The sequence below is a fragment of the Hemicordylus capensis genome, chromosome 3, assembly GCF_027244095.1.
Source record: "Hemicordylus capensis ecotype Gifberg chromosome 3, rHemCap1.1.pri, whole genome shotgun sequence".
Taxonomy (NCBI): domain Eukaryota; kingdom Metazoa; phylum Chordata; class Lepidosauria; order Squamata; family Cordylidae; genus Hemicordylus; species Hemicordylus capensis.
This window is the reverse complement of record NC_069659.1, coordinates 21,215,306-21,241,446: the sequence shown is the minus strand read 5'-3', so window position 1 is coordinate 21,241,446 and position 26,141 is coordinate 21,215,306. Positions and strand designations below refer to the sequence as shown.

The 26,141-nt window shown below is 43.1% G+C and overlaps 1 protein-coding gene across 5 annotated transcripts in view; it reads left to right on the top strand.

The window, feature by feature from the left end:
- The window catches only part of MRE11 (MRE11 homolog, double strand break repair nuclease), a 45,737-nt gene that overhangs the window by 2,293 nt on the left and 17,303 nt on the right, over nucleotides 1-26,141 (top strand). For 3 of the 5 annotated variants that reach the window (XM_053307592.1, XM_053307593.1, XM_053307591.1), the window contains 13 exons: nucleotides 2,781-2,941; nucleotides 3,632-3,719; nucleotides 5,776-5,917; nucleotides 7,013-7,127; nucleotides 8,944-9,129; nucleotides 11,238-11,409; nucleotides 13,059-13,139; nucleotides 13,970-14,096; nucleotides 17,707-17,810; nucleotides 19,426-19,599; nucleotides 20,999-21,061; nucleotides 21,362-21,584; nucleotides 22,834-22,917. In XM_053307592.1, coding sequence (XP_053163567.1) covers nucleotides 2,781-2,941; nucleotides 3,632-3,719; nucleotides 5,776-5,917; nucleotides 7,013-7,127; nucleotides 8,944-9,129; nucleotides 11,238-11,409; nucleotides 13,059-13,139; nucleotides 13,970-14,096; nucleotides 17,707-17,810; nucleotides 19,426-19,599; nucleotides 20,999-21,061; nucleotides 21,362-21,584; nucleotides 22,834-22,917 — 1,720 coding nt within the window. Of the gene's footprint in view, nucleotides 1-790; nucleotides 930-2,780; nucleotides 2,942-3,631; nucleotides 3,720-5,775; nucleotides 5,918-7,012; nucleotides 7,128-8,943; nucleotides 9,130-11,237; nucleotides 11,410-13,058; nucleotides 13,140-13,969; nucleotides 14,097-17,706; nucleotides 17,811-19,425; nucleotides 19,600-20,998; nucleotides 21,062-21,361; nucleotides 21,585-22,833; nucleotides 22,918-26,141 lie in introns of all 5 variants that reach the window. The other 2 variants (XM_053307589.1, XM_053307590.1) reach the window with 1 other exon arrangement.

Sequence of the window (26,141 nt, the reverse complement as noted above, 5' to 3'; positions counted from 1 at the left end):
AGCCTGAGAGAATGATGGGTCCAAGGTTATGAATGAGCTTCATGGTTGAGTGGAGATTTCAAACTTGGGTCTTCCCAGTTCTAACTGGCACTACCACACCTTATGCACTACAAGTCCCTAAGACTCGAATGTTATGCATTATTCCTTGAAAGTAAATGCTCTTGTGGGTTTTGCTTCCAAGAATACATGCAAAGGATTGGGCTGTGCAACCCAATATGCTCCTGTCTTTTCACAATGTAACATTGTACTGGTACCATCTTGAACTGTCAGCTTTGAAGGCCTACAAGAACGTGGTGAAACAATTTAACCCATTTCTGACTCCTTCTCTGCTTTGCAGGTAGACATAGAGGTCATTCACACAATCAAAAACTATGTTCCACCTGGGTTTGGGAGCTGAGTGTGCTCCCAATTTTCGGTTGTGTGGAAGCAAGGTAGGAGGAAAACCTGGGTAGAAGTGATTGCGTGGAAGCAAGCTAGGAGGAAAAGCTACCCAGGTTTTCCTCCTACCTTACTTCCACACAACTGAAAATTGGGAGCACACTCAGCTCCCAAACCCGGGTAGAGTACAGTTTTTGATTGTATTACAGTTTTTGATAGCTCATAGAATCTGTTATTGCTGATTACATATGCTTTCATGATGTTGCAAAATGTTTTGAAATTAATGAGGTGTTTTTGCAGAGTTCGGGGAGTACAAGTTCTGATTTTTGCAAAATAGCTCATGGTACTAAATTGTTTTGAAATAATACATTACATTGTATAATTTTTCTGTCTCTTTTCATGCTCATTTTAGAGATGAAGACGAAAGTAACACATTTAAAATTTTAGTTGCTACTGATATTCATCTTGGGTATATGGAGAAGGATGCTGCCCGTGGAAATGATACATTTGTAACTTTTGATGAAATCTTGAAACTTGCTCAAGATAATGGGGTAGGCTGGCTTTACACAATATAGCACATTTACCTCTGAGTGATCAGCTATTTCCTAGAAGTTAGTATTTTAGTTTGCTGGCCAAATTCTCCCCGCTGGAGAGTGTCTGGATGGGAGAGGAGAAACACTCAGACCATGGAATGTTGAAGTGAGAGAGTGGGGAGGATTCTTGGAGGGTGAAACTTGGAAGGGAAAAGTAGTTCAGATTTGATAGCTGGGAAAGTCAGTTGTGCTGGGGACCAGGATGAGGGTGGAAGGTAGAAATCAAAGACAATGAAAGATGTATGAAACTAGTAATATCACATGCGTAAATACTCTAAATACTGAATGTTTGATAGCTTTTTGTTTAAGAATAAATTATTAACTCCTCTTTTGATGACCCACACATTCAAGGTTTGAACATCTCCAAAGTGAAGTAACTAACACAGTGATACCACGTTTCATATAGGCATCATGCTCTCTGGTTTGTTGATGATATGGCAGTTTGGGGGCAGAACTATAAAACTGATGGGTTCTAGGGATGTGCACGGAACCGGCGGGGGCCGGTTTGACAGCGGGGTGTGTGTGCACTTACCCCTGCCAGTGCATGAGTCCTTAAGAGACCGTCGGGGTGGTAGCCCTGTGCTGCTGTTTACCGGATGTACCCGGAAGTAGGAACAGCGACTGCACACGCTGGGGACTTGCACGCTGGTGGTGGGGGGATAAGTGCACCCACCCCTGCCCTTAAAGCCACCCCCCCGCTGTCGAACCTTCCAGCTGGCGGAGGTTCAAACCAGTTCGGAGGCCCGTAAAAGGGCCTCCAAACCGGTTCGTGCACATCCCTAATGGGTTCCCCTTTCAGCCTGATGTTCTGTCCTGAGCAGCTCCTATCACAAGCGAGGGTTGTGTAGTAATTAGGAGTTATGCATGGTGGGGAAACGTGTAATTGGTTTTAAAGATGTGCAGCCATGCAAAACACTTTGAGACACTGCTCAGTATTAAGTAGTCTATATTAGAATGACAGTGCACCTTTACACCTTCTGTTTCTATTGCTGGTCAATGACCGAGATAAAGATATCTATCTATCTATCTATCTATCTATCTATCTATCTATCTATCTATCTATCTTTTGTTTCTTGGAGGTTCAGTTGTGTGCATTTTTTATTGTACGTTTTAAAAAAATTGAGCGTTGATCTGTTTCATAGAATTGAGATATTTGATGAGTACAGTGGTCCCTCGACTTACGTAATTAATCCATTCCGAACGCATGTTCGGAGGTCGAAATTTTCGTAAGTCGAGGAGCGCACCACGGAAGTCTGAAAACATTCGTAATTCGAGGAAGCCGCATCTAAAAATTCGTAGGTCGAGTAAGCTGAATCTAAACCGGCAACTACTTCCGGTCTTTTTTGTCGCTCGTAACTCGAAAACAACGTAAGTCGAGTAGTTCGAGGGATTACTGTATTTATGAAAAGCAGTTTGCAAATCTGCCTGAAAATATGCCCTACATTCTTCCAAGTGCTCTGGCAAGCGGTCTGTTTAATACTGAAAAAAACAAGAAAATGGAACATTTAGATTTTGCTTGCATTGAAAACTGTTTCAGTATGTAATTGAAATCTTATGTGAGAAATTTGTATGTTTATTGTTAAATATAAAATATAATTTTATGAACATCTAATGCTGCCGTATACCAAGTCAGACTGTTGGTCAATCTAATTCAGTATTGTCTACACTTGCTGGCTGTGGCTCTCCAGGATTTCAGACATGGTCTTTCTCAGCTCTCTCTGGAGATGCCCGGGATTGAATTTGGGACCTTCTGCATGAAAACCAGATGCTCTTTTGCCAAGCTGATTTTATGAGCTTTTCTTTTTGTAGGTGGACTTTATTTTATTAGGAGGAGATCTTTTTCATGAAAACAAGCCCTCCAGGAAAACCTTGCACACCTGCTTAGAACTATTAAGGAAATATTGCATGGGTGACTGTCCTGTGCAGTTTGAAATTCTGAGTGACCAGTCAGTTAACTTTGGTTTTAGCAAGTAAGTGGATTTAATATAATATAGTGTTCAATACTGAGCAACTTGTTTTTCAAGTAGTATTTAACTAGAAAGTTATAATCTTCCTAACAGTTTAATCTGTGTGGGCTTCAGTTTTTTAAAATGTTTGTATGTTTGTTTCCGATTTAATGCTTTGGCATGTACTTCAGCTGCTGTTGAAGTTGGCCACAAAACTCCCAATGATTTTAATGGAACAGAATTCTGGACTTGGTCTCTGTGATCTGATGAAAGGATCAGTAATGTTTCAAGAATAGTACCTGGCATATTATGCCGCGTAACATGGGCTGTTCAGAGCCCCCAGCACTGTTACTAAATAGCCCTGTCCTGATACTAAAAATCGTGCAGTTGCACAACACTACATCTGTTGAAAATAGTAAATGTAACACTGTGCAACTGCAATTTCCGCTACTCCTTAAAATTGCACAAAGGGCTGTTCTGCAGCAGTGTGGGTAGTAGTTTAGACACCCGCAGCAGTGTGGGCGGTTTTGAATCTCCCACATTACACTGGGCAGCATATCAGCCAGTGGTACTGCATTTATAACACTTTTCTAGTCATTCATGTAAAGCCTAGTTCTCATGTAGGAAAATGATGCTGTGTGAAGGAGATTAGTGATATGCTGAATTCTGTCTGTTTTGTATAAATATCTTAAATATTTTTCTTCTTCTTTTGAGGTTTCCATGGGTGAACTACCAAGATGGAAATCTCAACATTTCTATTCCAGTTTTTAGTATCCATGGCAACCATGATGATCCCACAGGGGTAAGCCTTGCATTTAAAAAATAAATAATTTTTTTAAAAAAATTAACTTATTTAACAATTCATAGAAAGCCACTTAAAAAATTAACCAAGTTTACATATGCACTATACCATTATTCCAAAATATAATTGGTTAAAGAGCCTTAAGTTATAAATTCATAAAATCTTTAACATTTACAGTTCCATGAACAGATTAGATATATATTTTTCTGTACTTCACAAATGGATTACTAGTTTAAGAAAACTACCTTCAGACCGAAAGAGGTATCTGTCAGTTAGCTTATTCAAGTATACTCCAAATCTTGTTTAGCCATTCAGTTTTACCTGTCTAGTAAACCTTAGTTGTAAACCTTTTGATCCATTTAATGTTTGACTTTTTTCTGATTTAGCAATAGCAAGCAATAGCACTTACATTTATATACCGCTCTATAGCCGGAGCTCTCTAAGCGGTTTACAGTGATTTAGCATATTGCCCCCAACATTCTGGGTACTCATTTTACTAACCTCAGAAGGATGGAAGGCTGAGTCAACCTTGAGCCCCTGGTCAGGATCGAACTTGTAACCTTCTGGTTACAGGGTGGCAGTTTTACCACTGCGCCACCAGGGGCATTTAGTCTGTGTTTATTCACAATTTCAAACTGATTGTTGAGTGGAGCAGAGGACTAGTAGGCTATATTGATTTAATATTAATATTATTGAAGAAAAGCTTCATAACAGTCATATTTGGGTTTTTAAATGTTTTTAGATGTCATGATTATCTAAGAAGGTCCACAGTAATTATGTTAGAGATTTAGAGTGCATTTGTGGCTCTGTAATATGTTTTTTTTCCCCCACTGGTGTTCAGTTCATCAGATAAAACTTGATTTCTTAATGGCAGAAAAATGTAAGGCAATTTTGTATAACTGTAGTTCAGACTCTTAAATTAAAAAAAAGTTACTAACCTACAAAATATTTACTAGCCTGCATAGGAACATAGGAAGCTGCCATATACTGAGTCAGACCATTGGTCTATTTAGCTCAGTATTGTCTTCACAGACTGGCAGTGGATTCTCCAAGGTTGCAGGCAGGAATCTCTCTCAGCCCTATCTTGGAGAAGCCAGGGAGGGAACTTGGAGCCTAGATGCGCTTCCCAGAGTGGCTCCATCCCCTGAGGGGAATATCTTACAGTGCTCACACTTCTAGTCTCCCTTTCAAATGCAACCAGGGTGGAACCTGCTTAGCTATGGGGACAAGTCATGCTTGCTACCACACGATCAGCTCTCCTCTCCTCCGCATGTCATCATATATCTTTGTCAGTAGCCTGTAGCATTCTCTTCCACTTTCCAAAAGCTTTCCTGCCTGGTTGCCTGAAGGCCGTGAGTTCTTGCCATAGGCAACTGGCCTTGTGGCTATTTGCAAGCCTGGTTTAGGCAACCTAGAAATGTTTACAGGTTGTTAAAACATTTTACTTTGTGTGTTGCATGGTTGAACAGACTAAAGGCTGACTAATAGGCGTGTGCATGAATCAAATTCTGCTATTCGAGGTCAAATCAAATTGCAAAACCCTCAAACTGATACATCAAAAACAACAGGCTTGGCTGGCTTCGACAAATCACTTGAATCAATTTGGGTGATTCGAGTGCCATTTCGAGCGCCATTTTGCTGGAAAAATGAGCCTCAAAATTGTTCCTTTTTCTGGGGAGGGCTGGTCTACCAATTGGGGTTGGTGGTAGACCAGTCCCCTGCTCCAGACCTAGCGCATCTGCCTGCCTCGGAGGACTAGTCTACCAGTCCTCCGATGTGGGCAGACGTGCTGGGTCCAGAGCGGAGGGCTGATCTACCCGTCAGTCCCAATTGGTAGACCAGCTCTCCCCAGGAAAAAAAGGTGCCATTTTGGGGCCTCAAAAGGCCTGTTTTGGGCCTCAAAATAGCATTCAAATTGATTCAGGTTGAATTGGGGCAGGGCTTAAATCTGCAGATCACTCCCTATTCTACCCAATTTGAAGTTAAATTGTACATCCCTAAGCCAACCTTTGATAAATATATATTAATTGTCATTATTCCTCCATATATTTTACAGGCAGATGCTCTTTGTGCTTTGGACATTTTGAGCTGTGCAGGATTCTTGAATCATTTTGGGAGATCGCCGTCTGTAGAAAAGATAGACGTTAGTCCTGTTTTACTTCAGAAAGGCAGCTCGAAAATTGCTCTTTATGGGTTAGGTATGCTTTTTTGCAAGGCTTTATTCAGACTGTAGCATCTTGGAAGTATGAATAAATTGGTGTTACAAAGAGAGCGGCTGACATCCTAACCAGGGTGGATTGATTTAAATCAAGTTTCCTACTGAGAACTGTACACAAGTGTAGAAAGATTACCAATGTTCAGAGAAGGTCTAAAACAGTTGTGCAGTTTGTCACCTCCACAGTTACCTGGTGAAATTGCCCTTAAGTGAGCAACTGGATGGCAAACTGTGCTTGCTTTTACTGTTACTGCTGTTAAGGCTACACTAAATTTCCATATAAAGAAAAACAAAACAGAGCGCCACTAGGGAGGCTGCACTCACAACTCTCTGGTCATGTTTGGTAGGGAATGCAGTATTTATGTGTGATAATCATTAATTCATTTTTAGGAGACGGTCAGTGATGGTGTAGCATGTTTGTGATGAGATTTAATTTTAACCTTGTTATTTTTTACATGAGAGTTGGAAATTTAGTATTTTACTTTCACTTTTAAAAATCCAATATGATTTAAATAAAAAATCCATTTTTATTTTTAAAAATTTGATTTTTATCCACTCGGATCCTAACAGAGTGTGCGGATAAATAACACCTCCAAGCACACAGCAGGACTGACCCCACAGCTCCATTAGTTCCTCTATGTGTGCATTTGTGGATGAGGGAGCTAAGTGGGCACTTCTTCCAGAGCACTCTCTTGTTCTTCTAAAGCCCTTGTCATAGTGGAGATGCATGTTTCTGCTGCAGCTGAGAGCTTGGGGAGTGCCAGGGAGTGCGCCAGGAGAAATGTCCAGTGGCTCAGTTGTACACAAATGTGCGAGTAAGGGAACTCAAGGAGCTGTGGGGGTGGTACCACTGTGTGCCCAGAGCTGCTGTTTACATACGTATTTCATTAGAAATTAATTTACTAGAATTAATTTTGTACTCCTAAGGAGTAAGGGTAGATCTGGCAGACCGCAGTCAGTCAGTCAATTCATAGTTTTCACAAGAGGCACCTTTCGTCCCTGTCCTGAAATGGGTACAGTTCTCAGTGTGTTTAATCATTAAGAACTCATTACATGGTAATTCTCATGTCTGTTCCAGGATCTATTCCAGATGAGCGCTTGTACCGAATGTTTATGAACAAACAAGTCACCATGCTAAGGCCAAAGGAAGATGAAGAGAGTTGGTTTAATCTGTTTGTAATTCATCAGAACAGGTACTACTGCTGCTGTTCAGCAAGGCAGTGAATTTGTATTGAAGCTGCCTTGTTTGTTGTTGGAGGACAGATGCAAAATATTTAAGAGTATATATCAAAATAAAACAACTTGGTATATATATCGTATATAAAACAACTAATCCAAATGAGAACATAAGAATAGCCCAGCTGGATCAGGCCAAAGGCCTATCTAGTCCAGCATCTGGTTTCACACAGTGGCCTACCAGATGCCTCAGAGAAGCCCACAGGTAAGACATGAGGGCATTCCCTCTCTCTTGGTGTTGCTCCCCTGCAACTGGTATTCAGAGGCATTGTGCCTCTGAGGCTGGAGGTGACCCATAGACACCAGACTAGTAGCCACTGATAGACCTGTTCTCCATGAATTTGTCTAAGCGCCTTTTAAAGTCATCCAGGCTTATGGCTATCACCACATCTTGTGGCAGAGAATTCCATAGATTAACTATGTACTGTGTGAAAAGGTTTGAGGGGATGGGTCAATGAACTGTGATACCAACTCTGGCCAACTGATAAGAATGCAGAGTACTTTTGGAAGAACAAAGAAAATAAACTAGGTCAACCATATTTATTTAAGTGCTTGAAATAAATCAGGTCCTACTTTTCTATCTCAGGGTAGTAGTCAAAGTTGTTAACACAATATATAAGTGAAGAGTACTATCTTTTTAAAGCTAAACATAATCACCAGAAAGGTTTTAAACATTGGCAATTCACACAATTTTAATCTGATAGCAGCTTTAGGACACCATTATTGAAATTCAGTACTTGGGAAAGCTCAGTGTAAGAGGATTTATTATTTATTGCCTGTGGGAAGGCAAGCAGAAGTGGAGCCAGGTGGACATCCCTCAAGAAGGCATTCCATATCCTTGGTGCCATGTCCATCACACCCACCTGCCAAAGTACTGATGGCAGAGAAACACAGAGCAGGGCCTCTGAAGTTGATCTCAAAGCTCGGGCCAGTTCGTATGGGAGAAGGTAATTCTTAAGAGTATAACTAGAGCATTGGTCTCCATGGGGCAAGGATCAGTTGCTCTCCTCAACTTGGTGGATTGACTCTTGTTTGAATAGGATCCAAGGAGCTTCTTTAGGTGACTCCAAGGTTTATGCATGTCCAATGGGATTTCTTTGGTCTGAACCACAGACCTGCAGGCCACCTCACAAACTGCTTTTGAAACTTTCCTCAGCTTCAAAATAGTTTGCCATGTGGCATGGTGAGCATTCAAGGCACAAAAGTATAAAATTTCCATTCAATATATCATTTTCTCTTGCTTTTAACAATGGAGACTTTTTTAATTTTTGCGTTCCAAACTCATGGTTCTGATGGACCATTGATTACACACTGAACTGTGTTTGGTAAGAGTGCTGGGTTCTGCATTCAGCAGCCCTTAATTCTGCAAATCACTGAGACCAAAGTTAATTGCAGAAATGTAGCAGTGAACTATATTGCAGTTGTCTATATAATTGTACGTGTGTGAGACATTCTCTGAGCTGTAGCTTTAAATGTGGAAGCTTATAATTTGTATTTGTCTTTCCTTACACTTTGAATGTCTTATTTCGTATACCATATTATTTGCAGCCATGACAGTGGTTGATATCCAGACTAAATTACTTATGAGTAATCCTATTGATATTAGCCATGACTTGCCCCATCAATGTTAGTGGGACCACTCATGAGTCTGGATACTGGCCAGTGAAATTAAATACAGTCACTAGGTTGTGACTGCAGTATCTTAGTTGAGTTTTGGTTTACACAAACATGTATTTTAACTCTTACAATTCCATTTTCTTTCCATTGCTATAGGAGTAAACATGGAGCCACCAATTATATCCCTGAGCAATTTTTAGATGACTTTCTTGATCTTGTAATTTGGGGTCATGAGCATGAATGCAAAATCTCTCCGACTAGAAATGAGCAGCAACTTTTCTATGTTTCTCAACCAGGAAGTTCAGTGGTTACATCTTTGTCACCAGGAGAAGCTGCTAAAAAGTATGTGCTTAGTTTACTTATTATCTTGTGTTTTGTATTGAATTATATCTTGTGGGAGAACGTGCATGTGAGCTTGCACCCAACCAGCATGATTGTTAGGCAAAGGAAGGGCAGGGCAACATGGGATTTTTTAAATCCTAGGTATTCAGGAGGATCTAATGATTTATAGGAAGCATTTCCTCTTCTGTGAAGCTGAGTCCTTAGTTGTAGCCGTTTGCTGCTCCTCAAGTCCAGAATCTGCTAAGTTTTTTAATAAGGTTAATTGTGAGAAGGTGTCAGGGCTATCTTCTTGTGACAGATGACAGTACCAGGACCAACATGTCTCTCCACCCCCTCCCTACCATCCAGTGACTCAGCCCCTCCCTACCATCCACTCCCTACCATCCACTCCACCCCCTCCCTACCATCCAGTGACTCAGTGACTCAGATGAGTTGAAGGGGTGAAAAATTAGCCGCAGCTGCTTCGGTATCAGCAGCTGCTCTCTAGCTCCCTTTTGGCCTCAACCCAGCTGTAAGTGAGCTGCCCAGGCTGGTCATTCATCCAGTGGGGCAGGGAAATCTTCAACCAGAGAAATGACCAGGGTTCGGGATGTGCCTCTCCTATCAGACAAATGACCATCTCTCACAGTTCAATTACAGCTGCAGCGGGGGCAGAAGGGAATGAGAGAATGGTTGCCGATACTGAAGCAGCTGTGGCTCATTTTTGTTGAGGGGTGTGAGGGCATCATCTCAGACTGAGTGGGAGATAGCAATGGTAAACACCTCCTGTATTCTACCAAAGAAAAACTACAGGGTTCTGTGGTTGCCAGGAGTTGACACCAACTCTATGGCACACTTTACTTTAAACAGTTCTAACTGACTCTTAACTGACCAAGAGAGACCTAACGTCTCATCATGCCTCCAGTGACCAGAAGTGGTTACTGTGGTGCTAAGAGCAATGTTTTGGAATTTTCATTTCTAACAGTTTTCTGCCCCTCCAACTTGTTAGCACGGGCCACTACTGGGTATAAGCATGCCACGCAGTAGTCAGCTGAAAAGCATGCAAAAAGTAGAGTTCTGTCCTCCCTGATTGACTGACTTTCCTCTGGGTTGGAATGAACTAATATATAAAGAAGTATAGCCCTTCATTAGGGATGTGCAAAATTTTTTACTGAATTGAATTCCAGTCAATTTGACTTGAAACAGCTTGCAAAGAATGAGATTCATTTGAATTGATTCGAATACACCTGAACTCGAACTGAATTCACTCAAATTCGATCTGAATGAGTTCAGGCAGATTTGAAGGAATCCCATTCTGTACAAGCAGTTTCAAGTTGAATTGATTCGAATTTTTTGCATCGAGATGCCCAAAACATTTGGTTAAGCATAAAACCTCTGCCCTCCTGGAACTGCCCCCATTCGTGTTTCCAGTAAGGTGGAACCTGGAAGCAGCTCTGCCAGACCTGATTGCTGTTTCATGCTCCTTTAAAATAACCACCCCGAACCTTAGCCCCTGGTGCTAGTCTCCATGGACAACAGTAAACCTACTTCAGATCCACTCAGGTAATTTGTGGTGCACAGGAAAGGTCGTCCCTTTGCTCTCCCAAGTGTGGAGTATGAGAATATGTTAAATGTAGCCCTCTTCAGACATTATGTTATGTGTACAGTTATCTGTACATATGTACATGTTTTGTGTGAATGACTGCATGTGTGTTGATTTTAAAAATGAACCTGTGTACAGCCCCCTAAAATGCAGGGTGCAGACAGGAAGTGTGCTAGTATACAATATACATACATTGAACTTGTGTGAAAAACTGTACATTCATGCACTGTAAACAGTTTGCATGTGTGTTGAAGGGAGGTGGAAGAGAGTAGAAGTATCACTGCTGTCTTGTGTAAGTAATATAGGCTTCATTTCCCTAAGGTAAATATTTTACAGTAAATCTCAGGCCAAACTGGGTTGCATTTTGCCTGAGAACCACCTTCTCAAACCATTTGCTGAGCTGCTGTGATGCCTGAATAGCTTTCTCCCAGGTTGACAATAACTTAAGAATGGGAAAGGCTCTAGTTTAGATTCTGAAACATTACTATGCACCATGATCCTCAGACATTTGCTCAATAATTTCCAGGCATGTTGGCTTACTGCGCATCAAGGGCAAAAAAATGAACATGGAGAAGATTCCTCTCCAGACAGTACGGCCATTCTTCATTGAGGATATTGTGCTTGCTGACCATCTAGACATCTTTAACCCTGACAATCCTAAAGTAACACAAACAATACAGGCTTTCTGCATGGAGAAGGTAATTTCATATGATCTATAGGAACATAGGAAGCTGCCATACACTGAGTCAGACCATTGGTCTATCTAGCTCAGTATTGTCTTCACAAAATGGCAGCAGCTTCTTCAAGGTTGCAGGCAGGAATCTCTCTCAGCCCTATCTTGGAGAAGCCAGGGAGGGAACTTGAAACCTTCTGCTCTTCCCAGAGCGGCTCCATCCCCTGAGGGGAAGATCTTATAATGCTCACACTTCTAGTCTCCCTTTCATATGCAACCAGGGTGGACCCTGCTTAGCTAAGGGGAAAAGTCATGCTTGCTACCACAAGACCAGATCTCCTCTCTGTGTTACACCTTACATACCATTTTTCACCAGAAAAGTTCTCAGAATGGTTTACATAGGATGGCCATATGCTGACTGTAAACTAAAGGCCCAGAGGGTTGATTCTCCTCTCCTCTGGTTTCCTACACAGCACAGGTATAGAAATCCTTTCAGCACACTGTCCACCTACAACAGAATATCCAAGTGTGGTGTACCAGGAATAAACAGTTTACATCAGCTTGTCTATCTGCTCCCGCTGGCAGTAGGCAATGTCCATTTCAGACTTTAAGTTGGAGCTTTAAGATCCTCTTTGGACCAGTTGAGACAATCCAACAACTGTGGTTTGTTAGAGCATGGATGTGGCAGAAAGGAGCGATGAGCCCATGTGCTCATGCTCCCATCCTTTCCTCCTCCCCTCGTATGCCTGATTATGAAGGAGAAAGTCTAGTTTTTAAAACAAAGTTCCACATGTCATCCAAATCTGGAAACTGTGGTTTTAAGCTGCCCTAACAAGCCAAGATTTCAAACCTGGCTTGAGGTGGCAGAAGGGGGAGCAGGGAGCACATGGGACCTTCATCTCTCATTCATGGTCCAGCAAACCACAATATTGGATCATCTGTGTTGGCCCATTGTGTACATCATACTATTAGCCCTAGGTAATACAAACTCAGCTACAGTAGTTGTTTGTAGCGTTCTCAAAATCCTTGGTAGCATTCCTCCTTTCTTGCATGTGTCTTGGCGACAATTATCATAGATGGGCTGGGAGATGATCAGTGAGAGAGTTCTCAATGAGCATGGGATTACAGCACATTGCAGGCTGGAAATTATCCTAAGTTAAGCTGTGTCCTTCAGAGTTATACTAACAAACAGTATTCTGTCCAAAAATGATATACAATTGAAGTAGTGCCCCAAATTCCTTATAGAAGAGCTTTTAAATATAATCAGAAAATTGTTGAATCTTCCAACTTCATATATAGATATACTATGTATTAAAAAGAAAAAAGCAGTGGCTGACATGATGCTCAGCTAAATATCAAGAGTTTCTGACCCATTGATACTGCTGCACACTGCAAAGTGATACCTGGTGGGGTTGTGCAACAGGGCAGTTGCACAACTCTTTAAAACAGTGAGCAGCTTCCATGCTGTCCCTCTTGGCCTCACTTTCCATTGTGCAGCAGCCCTTGCGGGTTGGACATGTTGGAATTTAGCTATGTGTCATGTTGGCCAATTAGCTTTAATGGTGGTGGGGCGTGTGTGTACAGTTTTCTTGTTCTCATCAATAGCTTAAAATATCCTTTGTAGTTTGGTAGGTTAGCAGTTTTTGTATCTAATCAGCTATTCCTCTTCTAAAGGTTGAAACTATGTTGGACAATGCAGAAAGAGAACGCCTTGGAAATCCCCAGCAGCCAGTGAAGCCTCTAATAAGGTTACGAGTAAGATGGGTCTCCTTAAATCTAAAAACATATCCTGAATATATTATTTATCCATATTGCAAATCTTACTCCTGTTTGATATGCCTTCTGTGGCTTTTTTGCATTGCTTAGTGGAGTGGCAGCAAATGAACTTCTTTGTCAGTGCATCGTATTTCAGTGGGAGAGTTGGGAGCTTCTGGGAATTGATAATGGGTTCAAAAGCTGCAGATGTGGTCATGAAGGTGAAAGATATCCTACTGTGACTGATACTGTACTTACCTGAATTCAAGTTTCTTGGATTAGTTTTCCCCACCCCCCAAGTTATTTGATATAAGACGTTGGGGGCGGGGGGCTCACCTTAAATTCAGAGTCCTCTTCCTTTCAGGTAAATATGGGTGTAACCTGTACTTAATATATTTCTTAAGGGGTCACCTTAAATTTAGGGTCATCTTCTATTTAAATACTGTACTTTGTGTGAGTCTTCCATTGAGATGAATTTTTAAGTATGGATATCCTTTGTTTTGTACTATACCAGACTAGTTTAGCACTCACAAGTACATTAAATTAAACAAATGAGCTGACATTCAGATTAACGCTGTGCACATGCTATAGCAAATGGGCAATTTTTACCTATCTCCCCTTCCCTCTGCAGTCCACTGTGCCTCCCAAAAATGTGTCTGAGGGTCGTGTTTTTGGGAGGCACAGCAGACTGCAGAAAGAGAGAGAAATCAGCTAGAATTGCCCATTTGCTCTAGCGTGTGCACAATGTTAGTCTGCATGTCAGCCATAGCTTATGGTTATGTCAGAAACATGGCTTCAGATTCTACACCTCTATTTCATTTCCCTTGAAGGTAGATTACAGCGGAGGCTTTGAACCATTCAGCATTGTCCGTTTCAGCCAGAAGTATATGGACAGGATAGCAAATCCAAAAGACATCATACATTTTTCCAGACATCGGGAGCAAAAAGAGAAAAATGGTAAATAAATAAATAAATAAATAAATAAATAAATTAAAAAGTGCACACAATGTTTGCTTGTCTAGATTCCTCAGGGGTTGTTGGTTTTTAATAATCAGCACGGTTGAAAGGGAAAATAAAAATGAGTAACATTCAGACTAGTTTGTCATAACTGAGTACCATTGAAATCGATGAGAGTTACAACTAACTTAAATCCCATTAATTTCAGTGGCCCATCTGTAGTGCAGCCATCCGCTGCTGTAAGGGATCTGGATCCCTGCACAGCGAAGTTGCTCTGAGCTTAGCTAACATCCTGTTGAGCAGCAGTATGTGTCTGGAGCGAGGATGGAGCAATGGTTGCTGATGCCCCTACCCCTTGTTCTCTTTGCCACCCAGAAATATGTCCCTGAGGTCTGCGTGACCTAACTTGGGTCTAACTTAGTCTGGATGTTGCCCATTATCTATAGAAGCATGTAGAGTGTCTTTGGTGCAGTGCATTTACTTCTCTTTATTTTCCTCACGAGTTGTTCATAAGAACATAAGAACAGCCCTGCTGGATCAGGCCCAAAGCCCATCTAGTCCAACATCCTGTTTCACACAGTGGCCCATCAGATGCCTCTGAGAAGCCCACAGGCAAGAGCTGAGGGCATGCCCTCTCTCCTGCTGTTGCTCCCCTGCAACTGCTATTGAGAGGCATCATGCCTCTGAGGCTGGAGATGGCCCACAGCCATCAGCCATTGATAGACCTGTCCTCCATGAATCTGTCTAAGCTCCTTTTTAAAGCCATCCAAGCTGGTGGCCATCACCACATCCCATGGCAAGGAATTCCATAGATTAATTATGCGCTGTGTGAAAAAGTACTTCCGCTTGTCAGTCCTAAATTTCCTGACCTTCAGTGTCATGGGGTGGCCCTTTGTTCTAGTGTTGTGAGACAGGGAGAACAATTTCTCTGTGTCCACCCTCTCCACTCCATTCAAAATTTTATACACCTCGATCATGTCTCCCCTTAGTCACCTCTTTTCCAAGGTAAAGAGCCCCAGATGCTATAGCCTAGCCTCATAAGGAAGGCGCTCCAGGCCCATGATCATCTTGGTTGCCCTCTTCTGCACCTTTTCCGGTTCTACAACATCCTTCTTAAGACACAGTGACCAAAGCTGTATGCAGTACTCCAGATGTGGCGGCACCATAGATTTGTATAAGGGCATTATATTAGCATTTTTGTTTTCAGTCCCCCTCGTACTGATTCCTAGCATGGAATTAGCGCTTTTTTTGTTTGTTCCAGGGAGTGCCTTTAAGTCCTGCTGTTGTTTCACGATTGCACATGAATGGTTCTGCATAAAGGCATTAGTATTGGTTCTCCAAGAGTATGGAAGTAGGTGATAGTACAAATCTCACCGTCTGTCATTTAGCATTTCTCTCTACAAACCTCTAGGAAGGGATCTGTACGTTCTGTTTAACTTCTCTTTGAAAAGGGCTAGATTTCCTTGTTTTTTGAGGCAGGTTATGTAGGAACATGTTGGCAGCACAGAGTTGTCACGAGAACCCTTGAAGGCTGCAAAGCTATGAAAAAGATGAAGACATAGTTTGTAAGGAGTGAAACAGGGAGCCGCAGCATGTTCCTGCCTCAGGTGGCAAGTTATAAGCAACACTGTGGGTCTGTTCATCTGCATGAGTGCAAGAGAGAGAGACCCTCTATAGAAATCTTGCCTGCGTTCATTCTCCAGCTGTTGTCCTTGAAACAGCACATATTCTGTCGGGCTACTAACAAGAACAGAAGCAGAAGCAAAGTGACAGTCTGGGTGTGGATTATGGGAGGGAATAGAAACCTTAAATCCATTGACTGTAAATGGGGTTCCTGTTAGAGAACTATGCTTATGGGAGTGGTGGAAGCACTGCTTTATGGATTCAGGAACAGTCTTGTGCAGTCTTGGTGGAGAATCAGTTTCAAATGGGTGATGGGATTAGCATTCTTCCCTATTAGCCTGCATCATGGTGTACATAGAGGGAAGTTACAGAAAGGTCACTTCCTCTAGCGTGCATGCATGTGGTAAGCCACAGAAAGAGTGAGGCATTAGGGTTCACTTTAAAAATGTTTACTCAAAGTTCTCTTCAGCTCGGTTAGACATTTTGAAGCTGTATAAAATTCCTTTATAGACTGCTTTCTCATTTTTTCTCCTTTCTCTCTACATTTGTTCAGATTTGTGAGGCCAATTTTCAGAAAACTTGTGTTACATTCCTTTTTTCTTTTAAGGATGCATCTGACAGTTTGCCCAAAGGTCCAAAGGGGAAGATGACATCTGATTTTAGAACTAAATAATTAGATTAAAAAGTAGTTTTGTTTATATATTATGTGCTCTTGATCTTTAGAATTAGTTCTGAGGGATCTAATTCTGAGGAGAGCTGGTCTTGTGGTAGCAAGCATGAATTGTCCCCTTAGGGCCTGCTCTAGTTTCCATTTGAATGGGAGACATGTGTGATCATTGTAAGATATTTTCCTCAGGGGATGCGGCTGCTCTGGGAAGAGCAGAAGGGAGGTGCTACCTCCCTGGCAGCATCTCTGAGATAGGACAAGATTTTTTTTAATTGAACCAACAAACTACCAAAGCATACAGTATGTTTCCGAGATAGGGCTGAGAGAGTCTCCTGCCTGCAACCTTGGAGAAGCCGCTGCCAGTCTGTGTAGACAATCCTGAGCCTGATAGACCAATGGTCTGACTCAGTATATGGCAGCTTCCTGTGTTCCTATTATAGTAACTTTCTTCTGTGAAACTGAGAAGTAATGCCTAGCATTTTAAAGAGTGGGTTAATAATAATTGACAAACGCTCTTCTGTATTGAACAGTTTAATACATTTGCATTTAATAGTTTAACTGAGCAAAAAAGAGTGATTTGCTCAAGGAAGTACTATGATTATTAAAATACTCCTGACAGTTTTGTATTTTAATTCAACCAGCCTTTTGTTCATAATAAACAATGGCAAATTATGAATTTTAAAACAAGAACCATGACTGGAAGCAATATTAAAGTTGCTGCCACTTGCTTTTCTTTTGATCATTTTAATCAGTTAAAGAAAACCATATTAATGTATACATCTTTGCTACTTTGAATAGCTTCCTTTTGTTTTTAAAAGGAATACAAATCTAAAGTTACATTGAACTCTTTTACTCTGAGGAAACAGTTAATTGTGTTTTCTAAACTATTATTTAAAAATATATGATTTGGGTCCATTGAGTGGAATCTAAGTAGGTATTTTTATCTCTGAAGCCAGAAATACTTGTGTCAGAAGTGTTTCTCCTTGTTTAGGTTGAGGGGAAGGATAGGGAAACTTTAAAATACAATCTTTCTATGCCTAAATTATTTATTTTATTTTATTTATTTGCTTTATATACCACCCTTCCAAAAATGGCTCAGGGTGGTTTACATCAAAATTATCATTGCTAGGTCAGAGTTACACGTATAACACTAAAGCATAAAGTATTCTCACTGGTGCTAATGCAGGATATTTCTCCTTAATTCTTTTACCCTCCAGTTATGCATTGCTTTATTATTTAGTTGGATGATACAGGTTTTAAAGTCAAATAACAGTGTTTTCTTAAAAGGCATAACATCTTCTTTGTTTTCCCATTCTTTAGAAGATGAAATTAACTTTGGAAAGCTGGTCCACAAGTCTGCATCAGAGGGAGCAACTTTGAGGGTAGAGGATCTTGTAAAGGAATACTTCAAGACTGCAGAGAAGGTAAACTCACTTTTCAGGACTGGAGCCATTGCTTCCCTTGTGATACGTTAAGTTGGATCATAAGTCTTGATGCTAGCTCATCTGCAGTCTCATTCTGTTCCTCAAAGTCTTATAGCCACTGGTTCCTTATTCATGGAGGATTGAAATGCTTGGGGAAACTTCCAGAAGAGTTAATCTGTTGATGTGAAAACAGAGACTTGTGGCATAGGCTCTCCCCTCCGTGTTTGAAGGTTGGGGAGAGCTGCCTCTCCAGTCAGCAAGACTGCAGAGAGGTGGGGTTGCTGGCTGTGCAGGCTTCCTTCTTGGAAGAAAAGCAGCCTGCACAGCCAATCAAGCTGGAGTGAGGGAGGAGCTGCCTCCCTCAACTTGGGCTTCATGGGGCCCAAACTGCAATGCCAGTGTTCGGATGTAATACTGGCACTGCAAAAACGGAGTTAAGCGGGGAGGGGGACTCCACTCTGACTGAAGGTTCAGAGTGGAGTTTGGCAAAGGAAACCCTGGGTCCCAGTTCACCCTTAACACTGGTTTGCTGAATTTGGATGTGCAGCTTCAGAAACCGGAGGTGAAGGAATCTCCAGCTTCCTTGTACATCTGAACCTGGCCATAGCGTTTGCATGACCACCAAACCAGGTTCTGAAACCATGGCTTGAAACTGGCTTGCAAAGCATTGTTTGAGCAAATTGTAGTTGGATATTAATATCCAAACTGACAAATAATGTTTTTGGACATTGCTCAGAGGGTGCTGTCTGAATTCATATCTAGAGATTCTCAGGGAGGGCAGTAAAAAAGAGAAACCATAAAAACCATTTGTACACAAAACTACAGTTAGTTCAAACCATGGTTTGGTCTTAAGTCTAAACCAACACAGACTAGCTTATTGTGGCATGTGGTTTTGTAGGCAGGAACCATAGGAGGTAGCCAAATTCTGTCAGGTCAATTGTACCTCATTTGAGAAGGGGGAAAAATAAAACATTGTGTTCAGTGTTCTGCAACTCCATCTTCCAAGTCAGGATCAACCTTATTGAGGTTAAATGCCATGTAGTGTTTCATCCATCCCACCCCTCATAATATTGTCCCAAAGTGCACTTTTTACTACTATGGATATTGGACTATTGACCACCTATTGTACTGCATATTAATTTAAAGTACTATGCACTTATGGCATTAGGGGTCAAGGATACCCCATAAAATGCTGCCATAGCATGTTTTATGTCCATAGATGCTTAGACCAGAACTGCACCTTCCAAGTCTTGAAAAATAGCGTAGAAGATCTTTCCTAGATTTTGAACAGGCCAAGTGATCACTCTTCAATATCTCTACAAATTGTTTTGAGGGTAGATCATATCCAAAGGATTAACCAAAGATCCTGATCTGGAAGATGGAGTTGCATAACACTGAACTCGAATTTTGATGACACCCCCCCCCCACACACACTCTTCTCAAATGGGGTGCAATCTGCTCTTGGTTTCAACTGAGAGTTAAGTGTGATTTGTTTCTGTTAGTTTTAAGAGCATTTTCCCTTGGTTAGGTGGCACCACTGCATGACTACATGTTTTGGATAACTATATTTTGCCCCTTCTCATACATAACATTCCTTCATTTGTACTTCTTCAAGAAAGTGCAGCTTTCCCTCTTGACTGAAAGAGGAATGGGAGAAGCAGTGCAAGAATTTGTAGATAAGGAGGAGAAGGATGCTATTGAAGAGTTGGTGAAATTCCAGCTAGAAAAGACACAGAGGTTTCTGAAGGAACGACATACGGATGCAGAGGAGGCAAAAATTGACGAGGAGGTTTGTATGGCGTGACTTCTTGTAGACATGACAGTGGGTGCAGTATTTGGGGGAGAGCAAAGGGGTGAAGTTTAGAAATGTCACTTGACAACGTGGAATATTTGTGAAATACAGGAGAACCTTGTTACTCACAAAGGTTCCATTCCTTGTCTACTACTGCAAGTAACGGAACTACAAGTAATGAAGTATTACGACTATGGGGAAAGGAGGATTAGGTTCTGGGGTGGAGGGAAAAGTTTTAAAAAGCTCCCAAATGGCCCAGAACCTCGATATTCGCGGTTCCGCGTATCCACAGGGTGTCGAATAGACACTCGTTTCCAGTGTCCATGTATACAATAGGGTTAAAATCCGCATATCTGTGGTTCCTAGAGGAGCGGAAGTGACCGCATGAGTCACTTCTGCCCTCCATTTTATCTCAAGGAGCCATTTTGTAGCTTGTTTCTTCCAAAAAATCAGACATTTTCCCATGGTATTTTGAGGCATTTCTTCCTTTGGGGACCATTCCTGGGCACATGGGGATCCTGCAGAGCATGCCACAGTAAGTTCTCCTGCACTTGCATCTTGTATTCTTTCAAATGTTCTAGTGTTTATGGTCCAAACTATCAAGCTGGTCTCTAGATAATGTTGGTGTACATTTTGCACACTTCTGATTGATTTAATAAAATAGAAGTACAATTTATTGTAATGTCTAGATGCAGTATTTTAGTGGAGATTAATGTTTTTAGGCTGCAGTCCACAGCCTATTTGCTTCAGAGAAGTTCCACTGATTTGAAAAGGACTACCTGAAAATTAGTGAATTGTGGATTATAGTTTAAGATATACAACTGGTTATTCAGTTGACTAACAGTACAATCCTATGATGTTTACTCAGAAGTAGATCCCAGTGGTTGACATACTGTAAAACATTCCACATGCATTGTAATGAAATATGCATGCAGTTAGGAACATAGGAAGCTGCCATATACTGAGTCAGAGCACAGGACTGGCAGAGGCTTCTCCAAGGTTGCAGGCGAAGGAATCTCTCTCAGCCCTATCTTGGAGATGTTGCCAGGGAGGGAACTTGGAACCTTCCGCTCTTCCCAGAGAGGCTTCATCCCCTGAGGGGAATATCTTGCAGTGCTCACACATCAAGTCTCCCATTCATATGTAACCAGGGTAGACCCTGCTTAGCTAAGAGGACAATTCATGCTTGCTACCACAAGACCAGCTCTCCTCTCCCTCAAGCTGTCTTGCACAACCACAAAAAACTCAGTTGTGGGACTGCAGGCTGTTATTTCCAGTGACTTATACAGTGGTGCAACTGTGTGCGTGCACTTTTTTGTGGTCATGCAAGGGTGCACTTGCATGACTGCATGCAACTGCATGTACTTATAGGTACCTTTTTATCATTTTAACACAGGTACAGCGGTTTAGAGAGTCGAGGAAAAAGAATACCGAGGAGGAAGATGAGGAAGTTCGTGAGGTAAGATGAAGAACTGCAAGAAAATGAGACAGATTGGGAGAATGTATTTTTCTCTGCAAGCCATTCACCTAACTTCTGGCTAGAAGTTATCCGAGTTGATGTTAACAGCTGCCCTTTTCCTATTTGTTTCTGATGTCATGTTTATTGAGTAAACGGCCACTAAACTTTCACTTTCAGTCTTTCAACCAGCATCTTACTCTACGTTGTCAGAGGTGGGAGTGCTTTACTAATGAAACTTTGATTTCTGACCCAGCAAGTCTATTCCTGTTTCTTTCAAATGAGTTGTTTCATTTCTTTCAGGCTATAAACAGGGCCAAAGCCCACAGATCACAGGGAGCTGACCATATTTCTAGTGATGACGATCCCATGGATGTGGACACCGCTGATCAAAAAGCTAATGATGACTCGGATGAGGGCCTTTCTTCCTCACTGAGCCGGGGAAGAGGCAGAGGCAGAGGTCGGGCAAGAGGTGGAAGAGGGCAGAATGTCACTGCCAGAGGAACATCTCGACGAGGAAGAGGAGGCCAGTAGCCTTACACTCTTACTAAAATGCTGTGCACGGTTTAGGAGCCAAAAAGAGCAATATTAAGAAATCTGAGGAATCTCTTCCTTATAGGAGGAAGGGTCTTGTGACCATAATGTGCTTTGGGTCCCAGCCATTGAAAACAAGAATTGTGATTTATAAACCTCAGGCTGCAAAGTATCTGAACAGGGATTGAATTCTAATGGTTATATTTCTGCACTCCACACCCCTCGTTTATATGCACAGGGTAACTGCAAAGGTTACTGATTGAGGTAATTTGATGCTGGATTGTTCTGCCAAGTTGGATAATTATTTATGGATTCCACTTTTATTCTACTTTTCTTAGAAAGGGTTTAGGGTTAGCTAACATAACCCTGTGTTGTAGGTTAGGCTGAGCAGATAAGTGACCCAGGGTCATCTGGTGAGTTTCATGGCTGCGTGGAGGTACGAGCCCTTAAGTCTCCCTTCTCTTAAGTCCAGTGATCTTATCCATGACATCATACTGGCTTTCTATTTCATCAGAATGTGAGGCGATGTAAACTCCTGAATATGTAGATTTTTTTTAAAAAAGCAGCACATTTTAGACAGACTAATATTTCAATGCATGAGCTTTCATGGGTTATAACCCACTCTCTCAGATGCAGAATGAAAGCAACTGCCTGCTGTAACTGACCATCCTTGCTTTCACCCTGCATCTGAGGAAGTGGGTTATAACCCACGAAAGCTCATGCATTGAACTATTAGTTTGTCTATATCAGTATTCTTCATTTTAAGACCTGGGTGGCCAGTGGTGGCCCCCATCAACCCTAAATGTGGCCCGCTTGTTGGGCTTGTGTGAAGTTTCAGCTGAAGCTTCCTACTCTGCACAGTCACCCTGGCACCATATGGAGATGACCATTCTTGTGCGGTGCTGTGCTTTGCCTAGGGTGGGGTGTGTGCTTCTTTAAGGGAAACAGAACTTTCTTGAGCCCCTGTACCATACTGAAAGGCATGCATGGCGTGCTGGGAAATGCAGCCCTTCTCCATGCTCTCCCCACAGAGTTCTTAAGAGAGGGCTTCATCTCTCCTAAAGGGCCCTCCCAGTACAGAGAAAAGCACTGTACTGTGCAGAGACCAGCCCAGTGGAAAATGACTTTCACATTGAGGGCTTGTTGCCAAAGTGGAAAATAGTGATTGCTGCTCTCTCTAATTGGCTAGTATGGCACACTACATGTATTTTTCCCTAAATACATATTTACTATTGCTACAGGAAACAGTGGCCAAGAACAGACGAATTACAGTAGAACATATAAGCCTGTGTCTACCCCTTCAAAGAACATGACTATCATGGACGGTATGTTCAGAATGCAAGGGAATCGAGTGATTGCAAAATGTATTAGAAATGCCCTCCATCAGCAGTTCCAGCTGTTCCTCTTCTGCAGGTAGTGAATGGTGAATGAGGTTTGTCGGCAGGGCTAGAAGGAGCAGGATAGAGAGTTGATCTTGCACAGTAAGGTGCCTTGTCATTATGTTGTCAGGTTGAAAAGTATGTGCCTGTTAACTGAGAAGATCAATGTATATGAAGTAAAGCAATGTGGTTTCATGGTTTCATTGCCTTGGAGTATGAATAGAATATTTTAGGTCTAATGCTCATAATTATTTCATGGTGAAGATTTGTTTTCTATCAAGAGAACATGCTGTTTTGTATCAACTCAAGAAAGCTGAAATACCCAGAATATTGGTTCTGTCTCTTGTACTCCTGTGGGCATGAGAGGAGAGTCTGGAGCCACTTTTTAGTCCTATAAAGGACAGGAGTACAAGCTTCTTCTAAATTTACTTGTACCAGAAATGTGGCCGATTCAGTGGTTTGAATTGAATCAGTATGTTCAGTATATTTCTTTGGCTTTTATTTGCATCCCACTCTATCCTAAGGATTCAGGATGAGTGACCAGCTGTTCATTGAACATACATGTTCTCAGCTGCTGTGTGAGGACAACTCCCTGGGTTATCATCCCATGCTCGCTCCAGGGCAGGACGTATGCTAATTAGAAAGCTATAAAAGGAGCCAGATGGTAACCACACCCAGTTCTTTTCGTCCTGCTAGCTCCAGGAAAGGACTCTCAGCCTTGCTTCAGCTTGTTCTCTTTCCTTCTTGCCTCAGATGAGTCCTCTCTCAATTGCTCCTACTCCACTCCTGGTTTTCTCTTTAGCCTCACTTCTGACCTTATTCCAAAAATACAAAACAAAACCCTTTTTCGTGCTCTTCCTTCTCCTTTCGCCCCCGTCTCCCCTCCAAGCCCTCTTACCGCGCCTCGTTCTGTCTTTTCCCTCCTTCTGCCATGGAGCAGAGCAGAGTGCCTTGCTTGCAGGGCCTTAGGCCCAGAACCGAGAAAGCAAGGGTGCAAACAGCGAAAGCGGATCGCTCCGCTGTGAGCGCGGCCGTCACCAAGCATGCCTCAGCCGCGCCCAGGACCACCGCGTCCCCCTCAGGCGAAGGGCCATCCACGGCACCACTCCCCACTGCGGGAGCGGGTGCCTCGAAGAAGGACCAGCACACCGCGGCGGTGTGTGCGGGTGCGCACAGCGACGGCCGCCATTTTGACTCGGCCTTCAAGGCCGATGTGGACCAGGCGAGTACTGGAAGCTTTTGCGGCGGTCCGATCCTCGGAGGCCACTGGCTCGTCGGGGGAGGAGGAGGAGTCCACGGCCCAAGCGGCAGTCCCCAGGGGGCATGGGGTTAATACAGGGTCGCCCTCAACCCCCACCTTTAGCATTGGGGCAGGCTTTGCCGGGGGATAGCCTCCCCTCCCCGAGCCTGTTGGGCAGGCCCTGCCGGGCAACCAGGTTGCCTCTGCTCCTTCCACCCCTGTGGCGCCAGGGGAAGATATGCCAGAGGCCTGGAAGCTCTGGATCAACAATGCCCTATCCCAGGCCCTGCAACAGAGAAGGGGGAGAAAAAAGAGCCACAAACGGAGGAGGCGCTCCTCCTCATCCTCTCCCTCTGAGTCCAGCTCTTCCCCTCATCAAAGATCATGCAGGAAGCGGAGAAAGGGCCGCAGTGGCCAGCATGGGAAGTGTGGGGGAGTTAAATCCTCTACTGTTTGCACCCCCCAGATCCATTCCTCAGAGGATTCCAGTCCAGAGTCCCCTACCCGCCTGGAACGGATTACTGCACACACACACACACACGCATTCGCCTCCTGGCCATGTTGGGGCTGCAGTTGCCTGGGAGGCTGCCCCTGACTTGGTGGACCTGGGGGAAGATTCTAGGGAAGAAGGGGAGTGGTCAGACGGGCAGACAGGGCCAGGGGAACCCATGCCCCATTTTAAGCGCCTGTTTCCCTCAGATGACTTCTCCACTTTGTTTCTGAAGGCCATGCACACTTTGGGTCTCACCATTGCAGGTCTTCAATCTGGGGCGATTCCCTCTAAGGAATCTCTGGTGCTGCCTACATATTCCACACTAGAACTCCTGTTCCCCTTGCCAAATACCTTTTTGGAGGTTTTACAGCAGGAATGGCAAGGGCCAGCAGCTCAGAAGAAGGTCTCGCCTTTAGCCAACAAGCACTATGTATTTGTGCCTTCAGCAGCTTCACAATTTCAAACCCCTCCGGTGGATGCCCAGGTGGCCGCTCTGACTTCTGGGGCGGTCCTTCCACGAGATGGAGAGTTGGTCCTGAAAGATGCTGCTGAAAAGAGGATCGAGGTACAGTTAAAGAGAAATAATGATTGTACCTCCCTTTCTATTACAGCTTCCATAGCGGTCTCTATTATTTCCCGGGCAGCGCTGCTCTGGACTGATGAGTTGCTTCAGTCCCCTCCCCCAGATCCAGCCAGGTCCTGCCAGATGGCGCTTAAGCTGCAGAAGGCACAAGCCTACATTGCTGACACCATGCTAGATGTGGTACGTTTCAGGGCCCGGGCTACAGCTACTAATGTAGTTGCTAGGCGAACCCTTTGGCTCCTCCACTGGCAGGTTGATTCTTCCTCAAAGGCCAACCTGGCGGCAGTTCCCTTCTCAGCGACTAAGCTTTTCGGGGATGAGGCCCTTAAGGACATCCTCATAGAAACCAAAGATAGAAAGAAGGCCCTTCCTACCACAGCCAAGAGGGACGAGCACCACTTCTTTCCTAGAGGCCAACCACAGCAGCAACAGTATCGTTCCTTTCGTCCCTCCTTTTGCCCCCGTGAGCGGGACAACAGGTTCAGACGCCCCAGTTGGCCAAAGGGAAACTTCCCCGCCAAGTCCAATTCAGAGCCCAGCCGGGCCAGCAATTTAAACTACGTCAATCACAATGACTCTTTAACGATAGGATGGCACCTCTCCCACTTTTACCATGCCTGGGAGGCGTCCACCACAGACAAATGGGTGTTGAAGACAGTTTTAGAGGGATATTCCATAGAATTGTCAGGCCGCCCGCCAAACAGATTTCTACCCACCCCAACATCGCGATCCACCACAAGGCACAGAATCCTCCAGCAGGCCATAGACCACCTGTTAGCCATTGCAGCCATCGAGCCGGCCCACCTCCCGAACACTGTCAAGGGCTTTATTCAATCTTATTCACCGTGCCCAAG